This window comes from Globicephala melas, chromosome 9, assembly GCF_963455315.2.
Source record: "Globicephala melas chromosome 9, mGloMel1.2, whole genome shotgun sequence".
In the NCBI taxonomy this organism is placed as follows: Eukaryota; Metazoa; Chordata; class Mammalia; order Artiodactyla; family Delphinidae; genus Globicephala; species Globicephala melas.
Genome location: NC_083322.1, coordinates 58,558,080 through 58,583,146, shown reverse-complemented (window position 1 = coordinate 58,583,146; position 25,067 = coordinate 58,558,080). Strand labels below are relative to the sequence as shown.

The following is a 25,067-nucleotide window of genomic DNA, read 5'->3' as shown; positions in this document are numbered from 1 at the left end:
TCAGACAAAATAGACTTTAAACAAAGTCCATAAAGAAAGACAAAGAAGGACGTTATATAATGATAAAGGGATCAATACAAAAAGGATATTACACCTGTTAACATATATGCCCTCGGGCTTCCCTGGTGGGGCAGTGGTTAAGAATCCGCCTGCCAATGCAGGGGACACGGGTTCAAGCCCTGTTCCGGGAAGATCCCACATGCTGTGGAGCATCTAAGCCCGTGAGCCACAACTACTGAGCCCACGTGCCACATCTACTGAAGCCCATGTGCTCTACAGCCCGTGCTCCACCACAAGAGAAGCCACTGCAAAGAGAAGCCCGTGCACTGCAATGAAGAGTAGCCCCCCCCGCTCGCTGCAACTAGAGAAAGCCCGCGCACAGCAACAAAGACCCAACACAGCCAAAAATAATAAATAAATTTTTTTAAAAAAACATATATGCCCTCAATATAGGAGCACCTAAATATACAAAACAAATACTAACAGTCATAAAGAAAGAAATTGCCAGGAATACAATAATAGTAGGAGACTTTAACACCCCACAGACATCAACGGACAGATTTTCCGGACAGAAAATCAACAGGGAAACATAGTCTTAAATGACACACTAAACAAGTTGAACTTAATGAAATCTATAGGACATTCCATCCAATAACAGCAGAATACACATTCTTTTCAAGTGCACATGGAATGTTTTCCAAGATAGATCACATCCTAGGCCACAAAACTAGTGTCAACAAATTTAAGAGAATATAATTATATCAAGCATTTTTTTCTGACCACAATATGAAACTAGAAATCAATTACAGAAAGAAAATGGGAAAAAAACAAACACAGGGGACTAAATAACATGCTACTAAAAAAAAATGGCAGGCTTCCCTGGTGGCGCAGTGGTTGAGACTCCGCCTGCCGATGCAGGGGACACGGGTTTGTGCCCCGGTCCAGGAAGATCACACATACTGCGGAGCGGCTGGGCCCGTGAGCCATGGCCGCTGAGCCTGCGCTCCGCAACGGGAGAGGCCACAACAGTGAGAGGCCCGCGTACCACAAAAGAAAAAAAAAAAAAGGCTCAATGAAGAAATCAAAGAGAAAATCAGAAAATACCTTGAGACAAATGGAAATGGAAACACATGTTCCAAAATCTATGGGATGCAGCAAAATCACTTTTATGAGGAAAGCTTATAGTGATACAGACCTTCCTCAAGAAACAAGAAAAATCTCAAATAAACACATAACTTACCATCTAAAGGACTTAGAAAAAGAACAAAGAAAGCCCAAAGCCAGCGGAGGGAAGGAAACAATAAAGATCAGACAGGAAATAAATAAAATAGAGATGAAGAAATAATAGAGAAAATCAATGAAACCACAGGTTGGTTTTCTGAAAAGATAAACAAAATTGATAAACTTTTAGCCAGACTCATCAAGAACAAAAGAGAGAGAACCCAAATAAACAAAATAAGAAATGAAAGAGATGAAATAACAACCAACCACAGAGATAACAAAAAAATCGTAAGATATACTATGAACAGTTATATGCCAACAAACCAAGTGTTGTCAAGAATGTGGAGGAACTGAGGCTCACATACACTACTAGTGAGAATGTATATAACGGTAAAGCCACTTTGAAAACAGTTTGACATTTTAAGTTAAATATACATTCTCTATACAATTCAGCCATTATACTTTGTGATATTTCCCCAAAAGAAATGAAAGCATACTGCATAAAAATATTTCTACATGAATGCTCATAGCATTTTTATCTGTAATGGGGAAAACTGGAAACAACCCAAATGTACACCAAAAAGTGACCGGATAAGTGGAACCAGAGAGTTGGCACCGCACGCAATACCTTTGTGGACTGTGTGCTCCTCGAGGACAAGGAAATCAAAGCAGAGCAAAGTGCCTGGAACATAAAGTCTGTGCTGTTTCTCATTCGAGTCTGGATTTCTACCCACCAGAGTTATACAAACCTTAAAATATAAGATTGAGGTATTTATGCCTTGTGTCTTTTTTGCACCTTAATTCACTGGCAAGCTTCCCTCGTACCAAGTTGACAGCCGTGTGGCTGACAGGGTCTTGGTGCTCCGGCCGGGTGTCAGGCCTGAGGCTCTGAGGTGGGAGAGCCAAGTTCAGGACATTTGACCACCACAGACCTCCTGGCCCTATGTAATATCAATCGGTGAGAGCTCTCCCAGAGATCTCTGTCTCAACCCTAAGACCCAGCTCCACTCAACGACCAGCAAGCTCCAGTACTGGACACCCCATGCCAGACAACTAGCAAGACAGGAATACAATCCCACCCATTACCAGAGTGGTTGCCTAAAATCGTACTAAGTTCACAGACACCCCAAAACACACTACCAGATGCGGTCCTGCCCACCAGAAAGACAAGATCCAGCCTCATCCACCAGAACACAGGCACCAGTCCTCTCTACCAGGAAGCCTACACAACCCACTGAACCAACCCGACCCACTAGGGGCAGAAGCCAAAAGCAACAGAACTATGAACCTGCAGCCTGCAAAAAGGAGACCCCAAACACAATAAGCTGGGCAAAATGAGAAGACAGAGAAATACGCAGCAGATGAAGGAGCAAGGCAAAAACCCACCAGACCAAACAAATGAAGAGGAAATGGGAAGTCTACCTGAAAAAGAATTCAGAGTAATGATAGTAAAGATGACCCAAAATCCTGGAAATAGAATGGAGAAAATACAAGAAACATTTAACAAGGACCTAGAAAAACTAAAGAGCAAAGGAACAATGATGAACAGCACAATAAATGAAATAAAAAATCCTCTAGAAGGAATCAATAGCAGAATGACTAAGGAAGAAGAATGGATAAGTGACCTGGAAGATAAAATAGTGGAAATAACTACCACAGAGCAGAATAAAGAAAAAAGAATGAAAAGAATTGAGGACAGGGCTTCCCTGGTGGCGCAGTGGTTGAGAGTCCGGCTGCCGATGCAGGGGACATGGGTTCGTGCCCCGGTCCAGGAAGATCCCACATGCTGCAGAGCGTTTGGGCCCGTGAGCCATGGCCTCTGAGCCTGCACGTCTGGAGCCTGTGCTCTGCGCGGGGAGAGACCACAATAGTGAGAGGCCCATATACCGCAAAAAAAAAAAAAAGAATTGAGGACAGTCTCAAAGACCTCTGGGGCAATAACTGCAACAACATTCAAATTATAGGGGTCCTAGAAGAAGAAGAGAAAAAGAAAGGGACTGAGACAATATTTGAAGAGATTATAGTTGAAAACTTCCCTAATATGGGAAAGGAAATAATCAGTCAAGTCCAGGAAGCACAGAGAGTCCCATACAGGATAAATCTAAGGAGAAACATGCCAAGACACATATTAATCAAACTATCAAAAATTAAATACAAAGAAAAATATTAAAAGCAGCAAGGGAAAAGCAACAAATAACACACAAGGGAATCCCCATAAGGTTAACAGCTGATCTTTCAGCAGAAACTCTGCAAGCCAGAAGGGACTAGCAGGACATTATTTAAAGTGATGAAGAAGAAAAACCGACAACCAAGATTGCTCTACCCAGCAAGGATCTCATTCAGATTCAATGGAGAAATTAAAACCTTTACAGACAAGCAAAAGCTAAGAGAATTCAGCACCACCAAACTAGCTTTATAACAAATACTAAAGGAACTTCTCTAGGCAGGAAACACAAGAGAAGGAAAAGACCTACAAAATCAAACCCAAAGCAATTAAGAAAAAGGTAATAGGAACATACACATCAATAATTACCTTAAATGTAAATCGATTAGATGCTCCATCCAAAAGACACAGACTGGATGAATGGATACAAAAACAAGATCCATATATATGCTGTCTACAAGAGACCCACTTCAGACCGAGGGACACATGCAGACTGAAAGTAAGGGGATGGAAAACGGTATTCCATGAAAATGGAAATCAAAAGAAAGCTGGAGTAGCAATTCTCATATCAGATAAAATAGACTTTAAAATAAAGAATGTTACAAGAGACAAAGAAGGACACTACATAATGATCAATCCAAGAAGAGGATATAACAATTGTAAATATTTATGCACCCAACATAGGAGCACCTCAATACATAAGGCAAATAATAACAGCCATAAAAGGGGAAATCGACAGTAACACATTCATAGTAGGGGACTTTAACACCCCACTTTCACCAATGGACAGATCATCCAAAATGAAAATAAATAAGGAAACACAAGCTTTAAATGATACATTAAACAAGATGGACTTAATTGATATTTACAGGACATTCCATCCAAAAACAACAGAATACACTTTCTTCTCAAGTGCTCAGGGAACATTCTCCAGGATAGGTCATATCATGGGTCACAAATCAAGCCTTGCTAAATTTAAGAAGATTGAAATTGGACTTCCCTTGTGGCACAATGGTTAAGAATCCACCTGCCAATGCAGGGGACATGCGTTCGAGCCCTGGTTCAGGAAGATTCCACATGCTGCAGAGCAACTAAGTCCATGTGCCACAACTACTGAGCCTGCGCTACAGAGTCCGCGAGCTACAACTACTGAGCCTGCACGTCACGACTACTGAAGCCTGCACGCCTAGAGCCCATGCTCTGCAACAAGAGAAGCCACTGCAATGAGAAGCCCACGCACTGCAACAAAGAGTAGCCCCTGCTCTCCACAACTAGAGAAAGCTCGCACACAGCAATGAAGACCCAACACAGCCAAAAATAAATAAATAAATTATTTTAAAAAAGAAAAGAAAATTGAAGTCGTATCAAGTATCTTTTCCAACCACAACACTATGAGACTAGATGTCAATTACAGGAAAAAAAACTTTAAGAAATACAAACATATGGAGGCTAAACAATATGCTACTAAATAACCAAGAGATCACTGGAGAAATCAAAGAGGAAGTTAAAAAATACCTAGAAACAAATGACAATGAAAACACGACAACCCAAAACCTATGGAATGCAGCAAAAGCAGTTCTAAGACGGAAGTTTTTAGCAATACAATCCTACCTCAAGAAGCACAAAGAATCTCAAATAAACAACCTAACCTTACACCTAAAGCAATTAGAGAAAGAAGAACAAAAAAACCCCAAAGTTAGCAGAAGGAAAGAAATCATAAAGATCAGATCAGAAATAAATGAAAAAGAAATGTAGGAAAGATCCATAAAACTAAAAGCTGGTTCTTTGAGAAGATAAACAAAATTGATAAACCATTAGCCAGACTGAAGAAAAAAAAGGAGAAGACTCAGATCAACAGAATTAGAAATGAAAAAGGAGAAGTAACAACTGACACTGCAGAAATACAAAGGATCATGAGAGATTACTACAAGCAACTCTATGCCAAGAAAATGGACAACCTGGAAGAAATGGACAAATTCTTAGAAAAGCACAACCTCCCAAGACTGAACCAGGAAGAAACAGAAAATCCAACAGAGGAATCACAGCACTGAAATTGAAACTGTGATTAAAAATCTTCCAACAAACAAAAGCCCAGGACCAGATGGATTCACAGGTGAATTCTATCAAACATTTAGAGAAGAGCTAACACCTATCCTTCTCAAACTCTTCCAAAATATAGCAGAGGGAGGAACACTCCCAAACTCATCCTACAAGGTCACCATCACCCTGATACCAAAACCAGACAAAGATGTTAAAAAAAAAGAAAACTATAGGCCAATATCACTGATGAACATAGGTGCAAAAATCCTCAACAAAATACTAGCAAACAGAATCCAACAGCACATTAAAAGGGTTACACACCATGATCAAGTGGGGTTTATCCTAGTAATGCAAGGATTCTTCAATATACGCAAATCAATCAACGTGATACACCATATTAACAAATTGAAGGATAAAAACCATATGATCATCTCAATAGATGCAGAAAGAGCTTTTGACAAAATTCAACACCCATTTATGGTAAGAACTCTACAGAAAGTAGGCACAGACAGACCTTACCTCAACATAATGAAAGCCATATATGACAAACCCAGAGCCAACATCGTTCTCAATGGTGAAAAACTGAAACCATTTCCACTAAGAGCAGGATCAAGACAAGGTTGCCCACTCTCACCGCTATTACTCAACAAAGTTTTGGAAGTTTTAGCCACAGCAATGAAAGACAAAAAAGAAATAAAAGGAATCCAAATCAGAAAAGAAGAAGTAAAACTGTCACTGTTTGCAGATGACATGATACTATACATAGAGAATTGTAAAGATGCTACCTGAAAACTACTAGAGCTAATCAATGAATTTGGTAAAGTAGCAGGATACAAAATTAATGCACAGAAATTTCTTGCATTCCTTTACACTAATAATGAAAAATCTGAAAGCAAAATTTAGGAAACACTCCCATTCACCACTGCAACAAAAAGAATAAAATATGTAGGAATAAACCTACCTAAGGAGACAAAAAACCTGTGTGCAGAAAACTATAAGACACTGATGAAAGAAATTAAAGATGATACAAACACATGGAGAGATATACCATGTTCTTGGATTGGAAGAATCAACATTGTGAAAATGACTATACTACTCAAAGCAATCTACAGATTCAATGCAATCCCTATCAAACTACCACTGGCATTTTTCACAGAATTAGAACAAAAAATTTCACAATTTCTATGGAAATGCAAAAGACCCCAAAGAGCCAAAGCAATCTTGAGAAACAAAAACGGAGCTGAAGGAATCAGGCTCCCTGACTTCAGACTATACTACAAAGCTACAGTAATCAAGACATTATGGTACTGACACAAAAACAGAAATATAGATCAATGGAACAGGATAGAAAGCCCAGAGATAAACCCACACACATATGGTCACCTTATCTTACCTTTGATAAAGGAGGCAAGAATATACAGTGGAGAAAAGACAGCCTCTTCAATAAGTGGTGCTGGGAAAACTGGACAGCTACATGTAAAAGAATGAAATTAGATCCCTTTCTAACACCATACACAAATGTAAACTCAAAATGGATTAAAGACCTAAATGTAAGACCAGACACTATAAAACTCTGAGAGGAAAACATAGGCAGAACACCCTATGACATAAATCACATAAATCCTTTTTGACCCACCTTCTAGAGTAATGGAAATAAAAACAAAAAATAAACAAATGGGACCTAATGAAACGTAAAAGCTTTTGCACAGCAAAGGAAACCATAAACAAGACCAAAAGACAACCCTAAGAATGGGAGAAAATATCTGCAAATGAAGCAACTGACAAAGGATTAATCTCCAAAATATACAAGCAGCTCAATATCAAAAACAAACAACCCAATCCAAAAATGGGCAGAAGACCTAAATAGACATTTCTCCAAAGAAGACATGCAGATTTCTAACAAACACATGAAAGAATACTCAACATCACTAATCATTAGAGAAATGCAAATCAAAACTACAATGAGGTATCACCTCACACCGGTCAGAATGGCCATAACCAAAAAATCTACAAACAATAAATGCTGGAGAGGGTGTGAAGAAAAGGGAACCCTCTTGCACTGTTGGTGGGAATGTAAATTGGTACAGCCACTATGGAGAATAGTATGGAGGTTCCTTAAAAAACTACAAATAGAACTACAATATGACCCAGCAATCCCACTACTGGGCATATACCCTGAGAAAACCATAATTCAAAAAGAGTCATGTACCACAATGTTCACTGCAGCACCATTTACAGTAGCCAGGACACGGAAGCAACCTAAGTGTCCGTCAACAGATGAATATATAAAGAAAATGTGGCACATATATACAATGGAATATTACTCAGCCATACAAAGAAACAAATTGAGTTATTTGTAGTGAGGTGGATGGACCTAGAGTCTGTCACACAGAGTGAAGTAAGTCAGAAAGAGAAAGACAAATACCGTATGGTAACACGTATACATGGAATCTTAAAAAAAAAAAAAAGGCTCTGAAGAACCTAGGGGCAGGACAGGAATAAAGACGCAGACATAGAGAATAGACTTGAGGACATGGGTAGGGGGAAGAGTAAGCTGGGACGAAGTGAGAGAGTGGCATGGACTTATATACACTACCAAATGTAAAACAGATAGCTAGTGGGAAGCAGCTGCATAGCAAAGAGAGATCAGCTTGTGCTTTGTGACTACCTAGAGAGGTGGGAGAGGGAGGGTGGGAGGGAGACGCAAGAGGGAGGGGATATGGGGACATATGTATACATATAGCTGATTCACTTTTTTATACAGCAGCAACTAACACAACAATGTAAAGCAACTATACTCCAATAAAGATGTTAAAAAAAGAAAAAAAAGGGACCGGATAAACAAACTGTGGTATGTCCATACAATGAACTAGTCAACAAAAATAAGGAATCAACTGCTGATACACACCTACATGAATGAGTCTTGACATAATTATTCTGAGTAAAAGAAGTCAGTCAAAAGAGTACCTACTGCATGATTTCATTTATATAACATTCTAGGAAATGTAAAGTAATGGACAGTGACAGAAAGCATATCAGTTGTTTGGGGGGTGGAGAGAAGCAGGAGCGAGGATGAAAAAGGCACAGGAGAAAACTTTTGGGGGATGATGAATATGCTCATTATCGTGATTGTGGTGATAATTTTATGAATGTGTATACATTAAAATTTATCAATTTGAATACTTTAAATGTGTGTCATTTCTTTAATATTAATCATACTTCAATAAAGGTGTTAAAAAAAATCAAATGACAGAGCCCGTTAACCCCATGCCAAAGAGCAAGAAGAGGAAATAAAACTGTCACTAGAAAACTCTTGTCGCCTGAGGTAAACTTCATAAAAAAACTTCATTAAAAAAAAACTTCACAAAAAAAAAACTGAGTTTTTGCCGGGAAAACAGATATAAATAGGAAAATTCCTAACTGTTCCACGCAAGCAAGTGTAATTTACCAGTGTCACAATCTGTCTAAAAAATCTGTTAATTTAAGTGCATAAGGTAAAGTCTCTGCCAGTTCTAGCCCTTTTTTTAGAAAAAAACACAATGAAATATTGAAGAACTACAGTCTGAAATTCTCCTGAATAGTAACATACTATGTATTCAGGGTTTTTTACCATGATTTAAGCCATACTTCTTGGTTATTTAAATAATACAAATGGAAATAAAACATACAATGAACTACGTAACTAAATAGCCAGAAATTTAGTAGTGTTAAAAAAAACAGTGTAGTTACCTGAAGTGTTAGGATATTACCTTGCCTTAGCAGTGTTGTGAGTCTGCAGAGAACTTTTGCATACATAGAAGGACACAGGCAGATGGCATTTAACCTAACATATAGAGACCCTTCAACCTTGAACGCCTACAGTAGGCACTGAAATTGATAGAAACCCATAGATACATGCCCAGGAATCTCAGAAATTCAAAATAAATAATAAATAAATAAACACCCACTTCAGGATTCATTAGGTTGTATTTAGAAAGAAACGTAATAGCTTCAGAAAATACTGTAATAAAATTTTTCACATACTGAGGTACCCAGTGGCGTGTTGGTAAATGTTCAATAACTGGCTTGAGGGAAAGGGAGCAAGCCCTGGTTTGCAGCATTTGCCACTTTTTGTGGTGTAAATACCCTCACCGTGGCTGGTTTCGGGCTGATCTGAATTCACCAGAGCAAGCTGAAAGGAGCAGCACACAGTCGGTGCTCCTGAGCTTGAGCGCAGCTAGGACAAGCACCCCACTGGAAATATCTCAAGTGTGAATATAAGCTAACTCCAACCCTATAAGACAAATAAACTACGTTTCTAGGAAATGCCTGTGTGTTTTATTCTTTGTGGATGACTTTTCGATTCTGAAGCTACCTTTTAACACAACTTCCACTTGAAAAAAAATGATCTTTAGGATGCAGGAGACATTACCCATCATCAAATATTTGACATTTCTTAATACTGAGGCATTGAACAAATCTGCTGTTTCTTTAACAGGAATCTTTACACATTCAAACTTGATTCAAATTAAATGCTAACTGTGAGTCCCCGAAAAGTGAAAAGGAAACAAGACACAACATTTTCATACTGATTTTAGACAAGGATTAACTTAAGGTAACTTGTTAGTCAAGGGGAGGATGGTTAGGATTAAGTTAATCATCTCTGCCGTCACAGAACTTGCGTGCCCCACCTTGCAGCAGAGGTGTGGGGATATGTTTGTCATTTTTGTTTTGGGGGAGGGCTGTTTTGCAATCATAGGAATCAGAAGGGGAGATCAAAAGCCATCTTTTTGTGGTGTTTTCCACAAAGAGACTTTCTTCAAAGCATAACTTCATAAGGAAAACTAACAGAAGGAAATAAACTTATCAAACTGGAAATTCAACAAAGAGGGAAAAAGCAAGAGCAACAACAGCTCCAGCATTTCAACACAACTGTAGCAAAGAAATAATAAAAGGAGTAACAAAAGAGCAGACATATACCCAAGTTCTGAGTCTGACTGCAGCTGGAGCACTGAGGGGTCTGTGTCCCACTGCAGGGTCCTAATCGTGCAGCACAAAGGAAAAAAAGAACACAGAGAATTAACAAAAGGGGAGGGAAACAAACCAAACCAAACCATGTCATTCATCAAGGCAATGGCATATACAATGTATACACAGAACATCTCCCCACTTTGTCACCCTGGCAACCCCCAGGAGCCAGGAAGACCCCGTGAATATCAATTGACAAGAGAAAGTGAGGGGCTGTCCTTTCCTTTGAACAACTGTTTGATATTGGAAGCTATGGTTGTTTTCATGGAAGGAAGCCCAGAGCTAAATATTCAAATATTCATCCACTCACACACACCCTTTTTGCTTTTGTTTCATTCTACACTGGAGCCTGATTGATTTCAGCATGTAAACTGCTTCATGTATACCCCAGAGCCCAGTCACACCTGGGAGCAACAAGCATCTCCCATGCAATGATGAGAATCAAATGCAAGGGTTCAAATGGGCCACAGCAGGAGCATCTGGGGAAGTCTGCCCAGGTAGAACACGACTGCAGAACCAGGAGAATAACTGGCTTCCTCGGGTCAGTTACTGCAAATACAACGCATTAGATTTCGAGGCTCATGGGTATTTTGTTGTTTTTTATTTATATATCACACCAAGATGGTGACCAACAATAATACCATTTGTCTCTAAAGATGCCAGGGATATCTTACACCTTCTAAATATTTCACAAGAGATAGCACGAAGTATCAATAGTTACCAAGGTTACCAATAATTATCAATTTCCCTTGTTATTTCTCCATCACATAAAAGGAGATAAGTAGCTCTTCCATGAACAGACTGCACACAAGGACCTTTCTCAGGCAGGACCTTTAAAGTCCCTGCACGTTAAGTAGTTACAGGTGAGTCAGGCATAAAGTTACCTGGTAGACAACCGATGGACAGTAGGGACTTTGGGGTCAGGCATCTGAGACTCAAATTGTGCCTCTGGGACTTACCAGCTGTGTGACATTGGACGTGTTGCTTAAGTTCTCAACCCCTGCACCCTTTTACTTGCTCTGAGTGTGGCCCACAGACCAGGAGCATGAGCGTCTCAGGGAGTTTGCTGGAAATGCCAAGACTCGGGTCTCACCCAGACTCACTGACTCCACGCTACAGTGTAATAAGGCCCCAGGTGATGTGATTTGTGGGCACCTTGAAGTCTGAGAAGCCCTGCTCAGTTTCCTTGTCTGTGAGGATTTCCCATGACTTATGAGACAATTCGTGACCTGGCTTGTAGCTATCTCCCCAGTTTATCTCTAAGTGCTGCCCCCTCCCTCACTGCGTCTTCCCTGATGTTCTTCCCCCAAAGAGCTGCGTGGCTCGTGCCTTTGCTTGTTTCTGTCTTTTGGCTCAAATGTCACCTGCCCAGAGAGGCTTTCCTTCTCTCACCATGCTACCCCAAGCAACACTTCCTTGTCACTCTTCATCCCGTTCTCTTATCCTGCTTTACTTTCTTCATAAAGTATCTTCACCTATGATTTTATTATACATCAGTTTATTTATGACTGTTTGTTGTTTAACTCTGGACTTAAGCCTCATAATGACAGGAGCAGCTATATCGCTACATTATAGGGATATATGCCTAGACCCATGCGTGGCATACACGTTTATATAATACAGTATTAGTTGAATGAATGGATGGATGGATGGACTCTCTCTGGATTTCTATAGGGACTACATGCAATTATACCTATAAAATACAAAGTAATTATTTGATAAACCGTAGCTGCTCTTACTATACCACATCCACTATAACTACTCCCAATGTTTCTTTGAGTCAGTGCCCCACGCATGTTAAGATCCCACCTAAGCTCCTCCTGTAGAAGTATCGGAATGCAGTTTCATAGCTTCCCTTATTAGTTCTGGTCATGCTCTTGTCCTCTTACCTAAATGCACTGAAAGATGACACCTGAAGTGAGAACACAAATTGGCCATTGTTTCTTCGACCAATGCTTCTCAAACTTTAATGCACAGATATCTGGGAACATTGTTAAAAATGCAGATTCTGATTTAGTAGGTCTGGGGTGGCCTGAGAGTCTACATTTCTAACAGCTCCAAGGGATGCAGATGCTGCTGGTCTGTGGACCACACTTCGAGTAGCAAGGTCTGGACTTAGATCAGTAGTTTTCAAATTCTAACATGGATCAGAATAACCTGGAGGGATTGTTAAAATACAGATGCTGATCCTCTAGCCCAGGAATTTTGGTTTCAGTAGTTCTGGGGTGGGGCCTGAGAATTTGCATTTCTAACAAGTTCCCAGGTAATGCTAACAGCTGACCCTGAAACCACCTTTAGAGAATGACGGGGCTAGACTATTGCTTCCATTAGTCAGCAGGCAGAAAGCATCACTGATCCTCAAATACATCAGTATCTAAACCAGTGATTAACTCAAGACTGGCCTAAGGCCCAGGCCGTTTTCAAACCAATTAAATCAGAATGTCTCTGGTGGGACCCAGGCATCTGGATTTTTTTAAACTCTCCAGGTGATTCTCATGTGCAGCCAGCGGTGAAAACTACTGCTCTGCACTCATTCTCTGTCCAAGGAAAGCAACTCTCCCTGGCTCTGCACGCTGATTCCGTCACCTCCTTTCAAATCGGGGAAGTAACCGAATCCATTACAGTGATTCGTCCTTGCTGTTCACGTATCACTGGGGATCAAACCTTTTATCTTTATGGATATTTCTTTGGCTATAGACAGAGGAGCAGCCTCTGGCTCTGGATCACTGTGAGAAACACTCCCTCATAAGGAATGGGATCAGCTCCTTTGCCCTCAGGTTTCTGATGGGACAATTTTATTGGTCTTTTCTCGTTCCTCCTAGGCAGGTGAAGAATGTGGCAGCTCCCAGGTGGTCACAGCTATTCTGTTATTTATCCGACGGCTCACGTGAACTCACTGTATCCTTAAAGAAGTAAAAACGATGATTCTCTCGAATCACTCACTTCAGAAGTCCACCGATTCGCAGTGTGGAGTTTGCATTCTACTCAGCCAGAACAACAGAGGAGGTCTCTGGCACTAACCCACAACAGTCCTGCCCTCTATCCCAGTCACGCATGTGTTCCGCAGTAAAAGAAATCATAGTCGTTGCCAGTAACGAGCAGTGTGGTAAGGAGTCAAGCCGAGGATGCTATCAAGTGTGCTAATTTTTTCTTCTCATTTTTCCCATTATTATCTATGGAGTGGTCAGACTTACGCAGAATGCATTTTTCCTTTGAAAAGGAACTTAAAGTAAGTACCCTGAATAAACAATGTGTTTCTGAGGGTAGCCTAGGAATGTGTATTAAACGTTTGCTGAATTCCTTCTGTGCAAACTTGCAGAAAAACTTCTCTGTAGATGGCAGCACCTTGGAGAGGGCCTCACCTCAGCCTAGGGGTCCTGGCTTGTGTTCTGGGCTGGGCTCCACTGTGTGTCATCAGGAAAGTCTGCTGTCCTTAGCAAAAGGAGGGTGCAGGCCCAGAGGCCCTTTAGGGTTCTTTTCTGCCTGATATGTTAAAACGTCAGATGACTATTAAACTGCCTTTCTGCTTTCTCTTCTCCAGCTGGAAAACTTTTCTTTAACCAACTGACATAGTTCTTACTTTTTAACCATCTTATCATCAACTTACTGTATCACTGAAAGTAAAATGATGGTTTCCCCACAGCTTCGTGGACAGTTTGAAATCTTGCCAGGTAGTTTATTTTTTAAATGAAAGAAGTAGTAAAATTGTAAGTAAATATATGTGAACTTAATATATTATCACAAAGTATTTTCATACAGAAATCACCCTGTTTACTATAGTAATTAGTTCTAGTTATCAGTCCTCTCTGGAATGGACCAATCAATGCATGCAGGGACAGAATATTTTTATAAAAACATTCATTTAATTGTTCAATAAATTCCTATTAAGAGCCTAATATGTAAACTACTGTGCTAGAGGATTAAAAGAACTCCTAAGGAAACTGCAACTCTTATGGGGAGATAAAACATATAAATAGTTTCGCGGAACAAGGCAGAAAGTAAAACAAGCCCTGTAAGCACCACAGTCGTGCTGTGGGACATGGGACTTGCACTTAAGAATCTTACATTTTAGTAAAGGAATGAGACCTATGAATATTTATACCTAATGATATGCATACTGATAATATATACAAGGAAAAAAGTAGTTCCAATCACTTGCCCAGGGCCTGGCAAAGTTTAAAGTTTCAGTCAATGTTAGCTGAAAAAAATAAGTAAATGCCATAAGAAAGATTAATACTAATGATAGCTATGATTTCCTTTCAATGAGTGTTTATTCTGTCCCAGCCAGCCAGGCACTGGACTATACTTTCATTATCCTTTGGAGGCCAGAGCAGGGAGACACCTTCCCTCTTGAAAAGATCAGAGATTCCATTCGACCGGGTTTCTGAAAGATGGAGCAGGACTGGGACATACACTCATTTTTCATCAGTGCCTTGTTTATTTTAGGCAGCTGAGTTAGTCTGCTAGTTCTAATAAGACTTCTAGATCTAGTAAGTTGTATTTTAGATGCCAATTTACCAATCTGTCATGAGAACAATAACTGACTGCCAGGCTGAGCAATTATACAAGCCTGACAAAGTCCTCTCCCCTTGAAGACCAGCTTCTTGGGAAGCCAGGCAACTTTAGCAGCATCTTTAGAATTAGAACACGTGAAGCTGAACGTTTAACTATTACGGCTTCTCCCTGTCCTACGCCCATGTCCACACTCTTCAGCAACACTAGACATACCTCCCTCACTTCTGCCAGAGCCTCCATTTCCCCCAATTTCTTGGGATGACCAACAGAACCTGTTTTGATGAATGTAATCTTTCTTTAATGCTGTCAATCAGATTTTGTTCAGTGTTCCTGTCTGGGAAACCATCTTGGTTTTGTTTGCTTATTTTTAAGAACTGTATTTGTCTGCTCTGATCAATTGTACGTTGATGTCTTAGGTTAGCTCTCTGAGGGCCCAAGGGAGAATCTCTTTCATATGGAACCTGCAATTTGCACAGATCCTGAATAACCCAATAATTCCTTACCTAATCTGGCATCATCATGGCTCTATGGTCCCATGGTTGGATCGGCAGTTCTGGACACACCGTTTAAGGTCACATTTCCTAACTTTGTTTCAAAATTCTAGGTACAGGAGCTTCCCACACCATGGAAAATAATCATTCACCTATTTGATCCTAAACATGCCACACAATGTAGGCTCTGGCATCTCATCTAAAAAGGCCTACAATGTAACAGTTAGTTTATAATTTGGGGAAAATTTGTTTTTCAATATTTCTTTAAAAAAAGAATAAGCGAAACGCCAAAATTCTTCAAACTCGCAGTGACCTATGAAAAGACTAACAGAACTTTGCATTTTAAACCTTTTAACAATTCGTCACTATCCAGCTTCTTAATAAAATTCTCCCTACATTGGCCCAATATTATTTGCTCAGTTTCAGTTTATTGGATAGAGGGAAGTGAAAATTCAAACGAAACGAACAAAACAAAACAATCCCTGGCCCTCTGCTTAAAGTATAACTTAGGAGTAAAAGACATGATGTCTGTTTTGTGTAACCTTGTTCTCTGATGAGTCGTTAATTTCTTCCTGTTCAGCAGCAAGTTAGTGGTTTCTTCTTCCCATCTTTTTTAGACTCCAGCGTAGACAGCCTTAATATTCTTCCCTTAAAGAATATCTTTGCTCTTACATTTTTTTTTTGGTTTTGGTTATAAGAAAGAGATGTCTGATAAATACTTGGAAGGCAGTAGTAAAGAACTGTCATTTGTAATGATAGTATTCAATGCGGCTGAGACACGCTCATATACTGCTGGTGGCATTTTAAATTAGTACAGTTCTTTGGGAAAGCAATATGCCAATATGGAGCAAGAATCATAAACACAGAATTACTCCAGGACTCGTTTCACTTCCAGGAACTCAGCCTACGGAAATAAAATAACACAAGCAATAATAACAAAAATGATGACGATGATGATAACAATGACCTCCAAATTATCAAATCCCAAGGCTAATTCTTCTTTCTCAGCCTTGATCTCTATGATTCTGGTGACTATTTTCTCCTTCATGGCATGTTATTTCTTTTAGTCTTCCTGACCCTAAAAATCTTGTTTCTTTTCCTCCTCTCTCACTGTAACTTTGGAAGCGTCCTTATTCTGTCCATCCCCGTAAAGACAGACATTCCCCAACCAGGATTATTTCTTCTCCCCTCACCTCTATGCTCTAACTGTAGGTGATCCCAAAGATGTCCATATAGCTTCAGCAAAAAATAACCCCAACGTCCTCATCACCCTTGAACTCCAAGTCCCACCTTTTCACATGCTCTTTGGACATATCCATCTGTAACACCAAAGCCATTTCACCCTTCCTTGTCTCATCTGTCTTTCCTTTCCTTCTCTATCGCCACAGTCCTCATTCAGACCTTCGGTCCTTTTTATCAGACCAATGGTTCCCCCAAACTCGTCTGCAAATCTTGAAAGCATTATAAAAATGCAGTGGCCCAGATCTCAACTCAGACCTGTGCCCTAGGTATCTGTGTTTTTAATAAGCTGCCATGTAAATTCAATAGATAGCCACCAGATATGGAAGCCAGGAATCCGAACTATCTCCAAGGCCATACTTGCCCCCCAGACTCTGATCTCTTTTCATACTGCCTCCTTCACATGCATTCTACATCCCATACTCTTCCTTCCCCCACCATTTTCCTTTGTTTTTGCCTCTCCCATTATCTGGAATGTCCTTTCTCCCACCACTACTTGTCCAAAGCACAGGCACTATTTAAGGCCCAGCTCAAAGGCCTTGCTCTCTAAATATATTTGTCCTCAATAACCTCATTCACAAATAACTTGTCTCTCTATGAGACAAGAATAGAGAAATACATGCACCTCTTATTTCAGTTCTCTTTGCCAACCTACAACCCATTTGACCTCAATAGTAGGCCTGTATCACGCTTTAAGGCCAAGTCTGAAGATGGTCTAAAGGATGTAATAAGCACTGTTACAAAGCCCAGGGGCCTCAGCATGAAGACAAACACACTGTTAGTCCTACCCTACCTTTTTGCCCTGATCCTAGTAATTGAATTTCTGTCTTGCTTCTGTGAGAAATCCTCGCCTTGTGCCTCAGTCCTCTAACCACTGCCAGTGGTTCCCCTTGAGTAAAGTCCATCTTCTGGCAACTAGCCCAGCAACCTTGAACTACCTTGCTATTACCTGGGTCCTCATCTCTCCACTCATCCTGCACCCATCCTATTCAGTTTTTTGCAAGCTGTGCAAGCGTGCACACACGTGCACACAAACACACACATCAATAAACATTTACCTAGTTCCTAATATGTGTCAAGACTCTAGGTAGGATAGTAATGAATCAAAAGCACTTGTCCCACAAGAATATACAAGCTAATTATAGATGATCTGGGAATAATGCTTTATGACATTATTGCTCACCTCTATGAGTACAAATATTTAAGAGCTGTAACTACATAGAAACATTTCCTTAGATGGCTTCAAATTAAATATGTCAATTTACTGGAAGTGGGATCTTTAAAAGTAAGAAGAATTCCTCCATCTTTGTATTCCTTGCAGGACTAGCATTTATTGTGTGTCATACAATAAATTCTCAACTATTTATTGAATGAATGTGATGAATGAATGAACAAATGAATGGTCTTTATTTGCCTTTTCTGCAGATGGGTGTGAATTGTGAGGGCAAGCTGATTCCCAAAGAAATAGTTTTTATTTTCTTTATTAAAAAATGAGAGAATAAATCAGGGCATGTCTGCCTAACCCCCTTCATCTCTACCAAGCCACTTACACAGAACTCAGTCTTGTATGGCATAATGTCACCACATGGTGCCAGGAGAATTTTCAGGCTCACTTCCACACTGAAGAAGGACAGCCTATCTTGAAGATGCTGACCTCAAGGCATGAATGGATAAAGAAGCTGTGGTATGCACACACATATATATAATGAAATATTATTCAACCATAAAAAATGAGGAAATCCTACTGTTTGTGACAACATGGATGGACCTTGAAGACATTATGGTAATTGAAATAAGTCAGACAGAAAAAGACAAAACTGTATAATCTCAATGATAGGTGGAATCCAAAAAAACCAAACAAACTCATAGAAAAAGAGATCACACTTGTGGTTACTAGAGGCAAAGCATGGGGGAGCGGGAATTAGATGAAGGGGGTCAAAAGGTACAAACTTCCAGTTATAAGATAAATAAGTACTAGGGCTGTAACATACAACGTGATGATTAAAGCTAACACTGCTGTATGATATACAGGAAAGTTGCTAAGATAGTAAATCCTAAGAGTTCTCATTGCAAGGTGAAAATGTTTTTTCTTTTTTCTTTTTTTCTTTCTTTTCTTTTTATTGTACCCATGTGAGAAGATGGGTGTTAGCTGAACCTATCGTGCTAATCATTACACAATACATGTAGATCAAACCATCATGCTATGCACCTTGAACAGTGATGTCTGTCAATCATTCTTCCATAAAACTGAAAAGAATGCTGACCATAATGCTAGTTTGTGCTGAGAATGAAAAGAAGTCCAGCTACCTTCTCTACCAATTGAACTTAGCAACTTTTGTTAGTCCCTGAAGCAACCACCTTGGAGCTCAAATTGTCATCTTCTTCTTTTCTCTTTAAGGTGGAGAGACCTCTCGAGGGCAGAATACCGAGCTCCCCTGAGTCCCACAGTTTCTCTGGGCTCTTGTTCACATGTCTTCTCTTTCAAACAAATCACTCGTCACTAATCAGATAAAGAAAACAGTTTGGGCCAATGTGAGCATAGTGCCAAACAGAAAATCTCCAGTGAACATCATCCCCAAATTCTTCCTCTAAGTGCCATTTCCAAAAGTAATACAGTGAATAATAAGGACGTTTTAAAATCCATCACATCACTCAATCCGTCAGAATCATTAACGTGATGTCAACTAATTAAGAATGACATTTAAATAATGAGTTAATGTTTTACTTCCCAGCCTCAATGATTTCCTTACTTTGGTCTGGCAAGGACAATGATAAAGATTTTTTCCAGTGTCAGCAGTAAAATTGGAACAGTGCAATACACACTCATACCAGGCTCTTTTTAAAAAGCCTCTTTCTTCATTTACTGTGTGAGAATCTTCCCTCTGTTGGCTAAAGCCCTAACATGGAGCTCTGATACAGGCTACACTAAGCCATAGAGGGAGTCCATCTGAGCTGAATTCAAAAAGAAATGCAAGACTTCCCATCACAGAGCAAGGATGTGTTTTCCCCAAATCTTACACAGAGGACCTGCTGTCAAGCAGGCAGTCTCTCTAGAAGAAATCTCAGCAACTCCTTGATAAAAATAGATGTTTACCCTATAACTATAACCAGATGGGTATATACAGCACTCTCTGCCTGAGACAGAGTGACAGGATATCAACAATTTTTAACTAATCAGTCTATGTGCTACATAAAGAGAAAACCCTAGAGTGTACACTTTATTTTGATTTCCAAAGAGACTGACTTTTAATCAGCCTCGAATCAGTGATTTCAGTCTCCCTGAAGTCCAACTAGCTGGTAGCATCCTGTTGGCTTCTCTCTACATAATGATCATTTAAGGAATTTTGGATGCACAAAATCTTACTCGTCTTTATTAAATTTCCCCCAAGGTTTTGCATTATTGAATTGTACTTTTCTACCTTTACTAAAACCTCCTTACAGTCTTCCCTTTAGCTTCTGATTCATCAGGGAAAGATAGTGATGTTTTCACCAAAAAGAGTTAAAAATCCTTTGAGGTTCAGGTAGTGCCAGGGAATCCTATGGAGTTCAATTGTGGATGAAGTTAGAAGTCCTGAGGATTGGGCTTCCCTGGTGGCACAGTGGCTGAGAGTCCACCAGCCGATGCAGGGGACACGGGTTCGTGCCCCGGTCCGGGAAGATCCCACATGCTGCGGAGCGGCTGGGCCCGTGAGCCATGGCCACTGAGCCTGCGCATCCGGAGCCTGCGCGTCCGGAGCTTGTGCTCCGCAACAGGAGAGGCCACAACAGTGAGAGGCCCGCGTACAGCAAAAAAAAAAAAAAAAAAAAAAAAAGTCCTGAGGATTTTCTGTCGGGCATTAAGCCCATGTGGTCCCTGAGCATATTTTCCTCTCCTCAAATTACAAGAGAAAAGTGGTGACCAGGTGCAGCCAGCACAAGCTGACCATGAATAAATTATTCTAATTTCCTTATTTGTGAGTTCAGAGTTCACTAGGCAGTAAGTAGATCAGGGAAAGGCAGAGTTTATCAAATATCTGAATTTTACCCAAAGTATTCTGTCAACATCATACTTAATATTAACTATATAGAGACCTAATGTTCAAACTGAACAGGAGAGGATCTGCAGACATCTGTCCCAGTTCTGATCTGGAGTCCACATGAAGCTGGAAGCCTGAAAGACCTCTAATCCACTCTGTACCTTTGTTCCCCTGTTAAGTGTTTCAGAAGACATTTCTTCTGTTGCTACATCTAAGGTCCCCTTGGGAGGGGCTTCACCTCTCTAGAGAAAATCTATGGACATAAGCATTTTGGTTAATAGGTGCTGATGGCTGGAAAGACAGGCATCAATTTTAAATATAATGGGATTATGCTGGGAGCAACTGGGGAAATTTGAAGATGGTATAGATACTAGATAAGATGAAAATGTACTGAAATGGAAAAATAGAGATACCTGAATAGAAAAGTAAGTTCAACAGTTTGTACAGTATGATATCATTTATCGTATATATGATGACATATATATTGTGTGAAAGAATATACACTAAGGTATTAAGAGTGCTAATGCATATTCTCTGTAGGAATATGATTTTTTTCTATTTTTGCTTGTCTATATTTTCTAATTGTATAAAATGAACTGATATTGTTTTCTATAATAATAAGAGATTATTAAAAATAAAATGCGGTGGTACTTGAGTGTCCTTGATTGATTGGAAAGTAGAACTTAGTGATAGTGTTAAGGCTACAGAGGGTCCAAAAGGAAGATAAAAATCAACTGTATTACTATCCGTCCACCCCATGTCACTTGTCACAAAAGACAAGCATGAATAATCTCCCCTGTGACTGTTTTTTTAAGGAGGTTACGGGATGGGTGTTATTGTAACAAGAGATTGCACGATACGTTATCACATTGAGGCATGTTTTACCTTTGAAATCCTTTTGAAAGTCTTCCTCTTGAATCAGGTTTGGGACAGTGTGTAGCCTATGCTCTGGTATACAGTAAACTTTATGATGTCAATACTCTCCTAGTTGCCACAGGCCAGTGCAGCCTCTAATTTAGTTTTGGAATCTCAGCCAAACATGAGAAGAGCCCTGGTGCAAAGTCCCCTGTGAGCCATCCATGTGAATAAGGATAAATGTGGGCTGAATGATTCTCACTTAGATTCATTTCTGGTGGAATACCTGAAGGTTAGGGATTAAGGGCTGGGCTAAATCAAAGCACGAAAAAAAGAACAGTAATAGCTAAAACTCACATATACTTAATATATGCCAGCCTCCTTTCCAAGTGCTTAACAGATATTTATTTGTTTAATCACAGTAACCTAACAGAGTAGGCTGTGCATCACTTTTATCGATTGTCGTCAGAGCTGATGTAGGGTTGAGGTATAGATTGTGGAAACTTGTATCATCCTGCCCAGGTTCAAACATAGCACTGTAGCTATGTCCTGTGTGAGCTTGAGAAAATTACTTATTCTCTCTGTGTCTCAGTGCCCTGATCTGTAAAAAGCAGGAGGATACTTGATTCACTCAACAAACATTTAATGAATACCTACTATATGGATACAACCACAAATATCACTTACTCCCTGCTCTCAAGGACCTGACATTCCCTGAGGAAGAGAGACATGTATTCAACTAACCATAAGTCATTCTTGCTTGAGAGCTATAAAGTGCTACTGCTTCACTCTCATGTATAAAGGATGTAAGCTGTTGGTTTGAAATTAATATTCTTTATCATATTGAGAAAAACATTTCTATTCCTAGTTTACTAAGTTTTAAAATATGGGACTAGATGTTTAAGTTTTGCAAGTACCAATTCAGAATATACTGCAATATTTACTTTTCCCTCTTTGACCTTTTCCTAGGCTGAATTATGATAACATGTTTTCCTATACTAAAATATCCTTGAATTATTTAATCGATCCCAATTTTTGAGTCAATATCCCAAGCATAACATTGTATCCTTTTAATATTGTGTTGGATTCCAGTTGCAAATAGTATGTTTAGCATTTTTTTCATCTACTTTTATTTGTAGAACTAGTCTTTTAAATTTTTTATTAATAAATTGATTTTTTTGAAACCCAAGAGCTTGTTCTTTTGTCCAGTATATTTAAATGAGCAATGATTAATTGGTTCTACAAAAACTAATTAAGAGAAAGAGAAAAGCACCACAAATGTAAGTTGTAAATGAGAAGCAGGCCATAATAACAGAAGCAGAAATTGGAACACAAATAATGACACTGTAAGTTTAAAAATTAAATCACACTAGTATAATTGAAAAAATATTAGATATACCTACTCTATTCACTCAATTTAGAAAATTTACTAAATCAATAAAAGAAAATTTTGTTATACCTGATTTTTTAAAGCACTATTCTAACCTTCTCTTTATAATAGGGTACATTAAGTATGCCCATTTCCAAATTAACCACTTACAGGGCTTATATAAGAAATGTTTCCCAATTTTGGCTCTGAAAAGAAAATTGTAGTTTTGGTTTGAAATGTTGGCAAATGAATGACAGAATTTATGTGCCCCTTTAGGTAGGACCAGATATGTTGATTTGACTCCTAAGTTATCTTCTGAAAGATTTTCCATTTCTCAAAAGGTCCAAATTCTACACAAATATGCAAATTTATGACTATAGAGTTACATTCTTAGGAATTACCAAGTTTTTTCTCAGCCTCATGTTTTATGAAGTGTTAGAGTTAATAGTAACTGTTTTCAAAAGATGTTTCTTCTACAGAAAAAGACATTCCAAGTGGAATTTTAAAAACTGAAATATAACATTCTTCTGAAATTTAACTCTCAAATATATTTCATGGAAGCAAAAACATAAATTTGGGCGGAATGTTCCTAAGTTCAAAACAAGGGCAAGGGGCTTCCCGGGTGGCGCAGTGGTTGAGAGTCCGCCTGCCAATGCAGGGGATACGGGTTCGTGCCCCGGTCCGGGAGGATCCCACATGCCGCGGAGCGGCTGGGCCCGTGAGCCATGGCCGCTGGGCCTGCGCGTCCGGAGCCTGTGCTCCGCAACGGGAGAGGCCACAACAGTGAGAGGCCCACGTACCGCCAAAAAAAAAAAAAACAACAACAACAACAAGGGCAAGATTTACTAAGTTATTCCTAATGCCGTCTCAAGCCAATTTTATCCTTAGTTTTTCTGAAAATCATCATTTCCTCAATGCCAGTTTCCTTGCATTTCTATGAAACCTGCACTTAGCAAGGGAGATACTCATTGACTTCTAGTTGCCTACGCTTGCCAAAATGTTCCTATAAAGAATTGAAGCTAGTTGGAGTTTGTGTGGGGTAGGAGTAGACAGCACCTCTTCCAAAGTGATTAAGTTAAAAAATCATGTAAGAAGTGGAAAGAAATGAAATGATGTTCTCTCAGAAGGAATAACTGCTGCTGTCCCCAGAGTGCTAACAGCATAGGTCAGCTTTCTCTAGAAGTTTTCAAAAGGGCTCATCAACTATGAAGTCAGTAACAGTATTTAATGCTGCCAACTGCACCCGTTGACACTAAGCATCACTGACACAACACCATCGTTGTACAGAAACAGGCAAATATATTAACTTAATGACAGGCCAACGACCCCCTAAGGAATGTGATTATATTGTGCCTGCTCTTGTATAAATGTTAGATGGTACATGCTGTGTTATTATTACTTTTTTTCCCCCTCAAAGACCTTTTGAAGTGTTCAAAGCAAAAGATGAGAGAAGACGTGTGCTACCCCAAATCACAAAGGCTAACATAAACTAACATAAACCAGCCTGGTGCCCACAAAAGTCTCTACTTTCACTTTTCTCAAATTGAAAGCAGTGTCCACTGGTTTCAAAAGGCCCTATCAAAACAAAACACTCAAGTCTGAAACACACCAACAGGCAGATATTGGTGAGATCAATTCAGTCTTACACGTTGGTTTCAGAAAGCAAAAAACAGGCCTACAGCACAGGCTAATACTATTCTCATTTCCATAGTTTTCTCTACCAAAATTGCCTACGCTTTTCTGGAAACAATGGACTTTCAGAACATAATGCTTGTGATAATGTGTTTACAGAGAAAAATGCAAAATTGTATACCTCTCCTCCAGGAACATAATATGGTAGCAAGAAATGTACACAGGGAGACAAGGATTGAAAGGTACATTGACAAGGCAAAGGCTGATTTCTCAGAATGGTGGTGTTGTGGATGATTGTTTCTTTTATTTGAAATTTTATTAAAATATTTCATGATTTTTAAAAAATTAAGAGTCAAAGAGAGAGGCCACAAACTGTCAACAAGATCTAGCCCACAACTACTTTTTAACAAAGTCATTAACAGTTAACATTTAGGAGACTGTTGCACAAATACTTGAATTTTTAGCTTCTCATGAAAAATTGAAAGATGTGTAAGAACTGGGTCCATGTTCCCACCTGA

At 39.5% G+C, this 25,067-nt stretch overlaps 1 protein-coding gene across 5 annotated transcripts in view; it reads right to left on the bottom strand.

The window, feature by feature from the left end:
- DYNC1I1 (dynein cytoplasmic 1 intermediate chain 1) overlaps positions 1-25,067 on the bottom strand; it is a 335,916-nt gene that overhangs the window by 258,580 nt on the left and 52,269 nt on the right. For 3 of the 5 annotated variants that reach the window (XM_060304623.1, XM_030857237.2, XM_060304624.1), the window contains exon 5: positions 10,385-10,444. The exons of the other annotated variants lie outside the window; for them this stretch is intronic. In XM_060304623.1, coding sequence (XP_060160606.1) covers positions 10,385-10,444 — 60 coding nt within the window. The remainder of the gene's footprint in view (positions 1-10,384; positions 10,445-25,067) is intronic. 5 annotated transcript variants of the gene reach the window in all.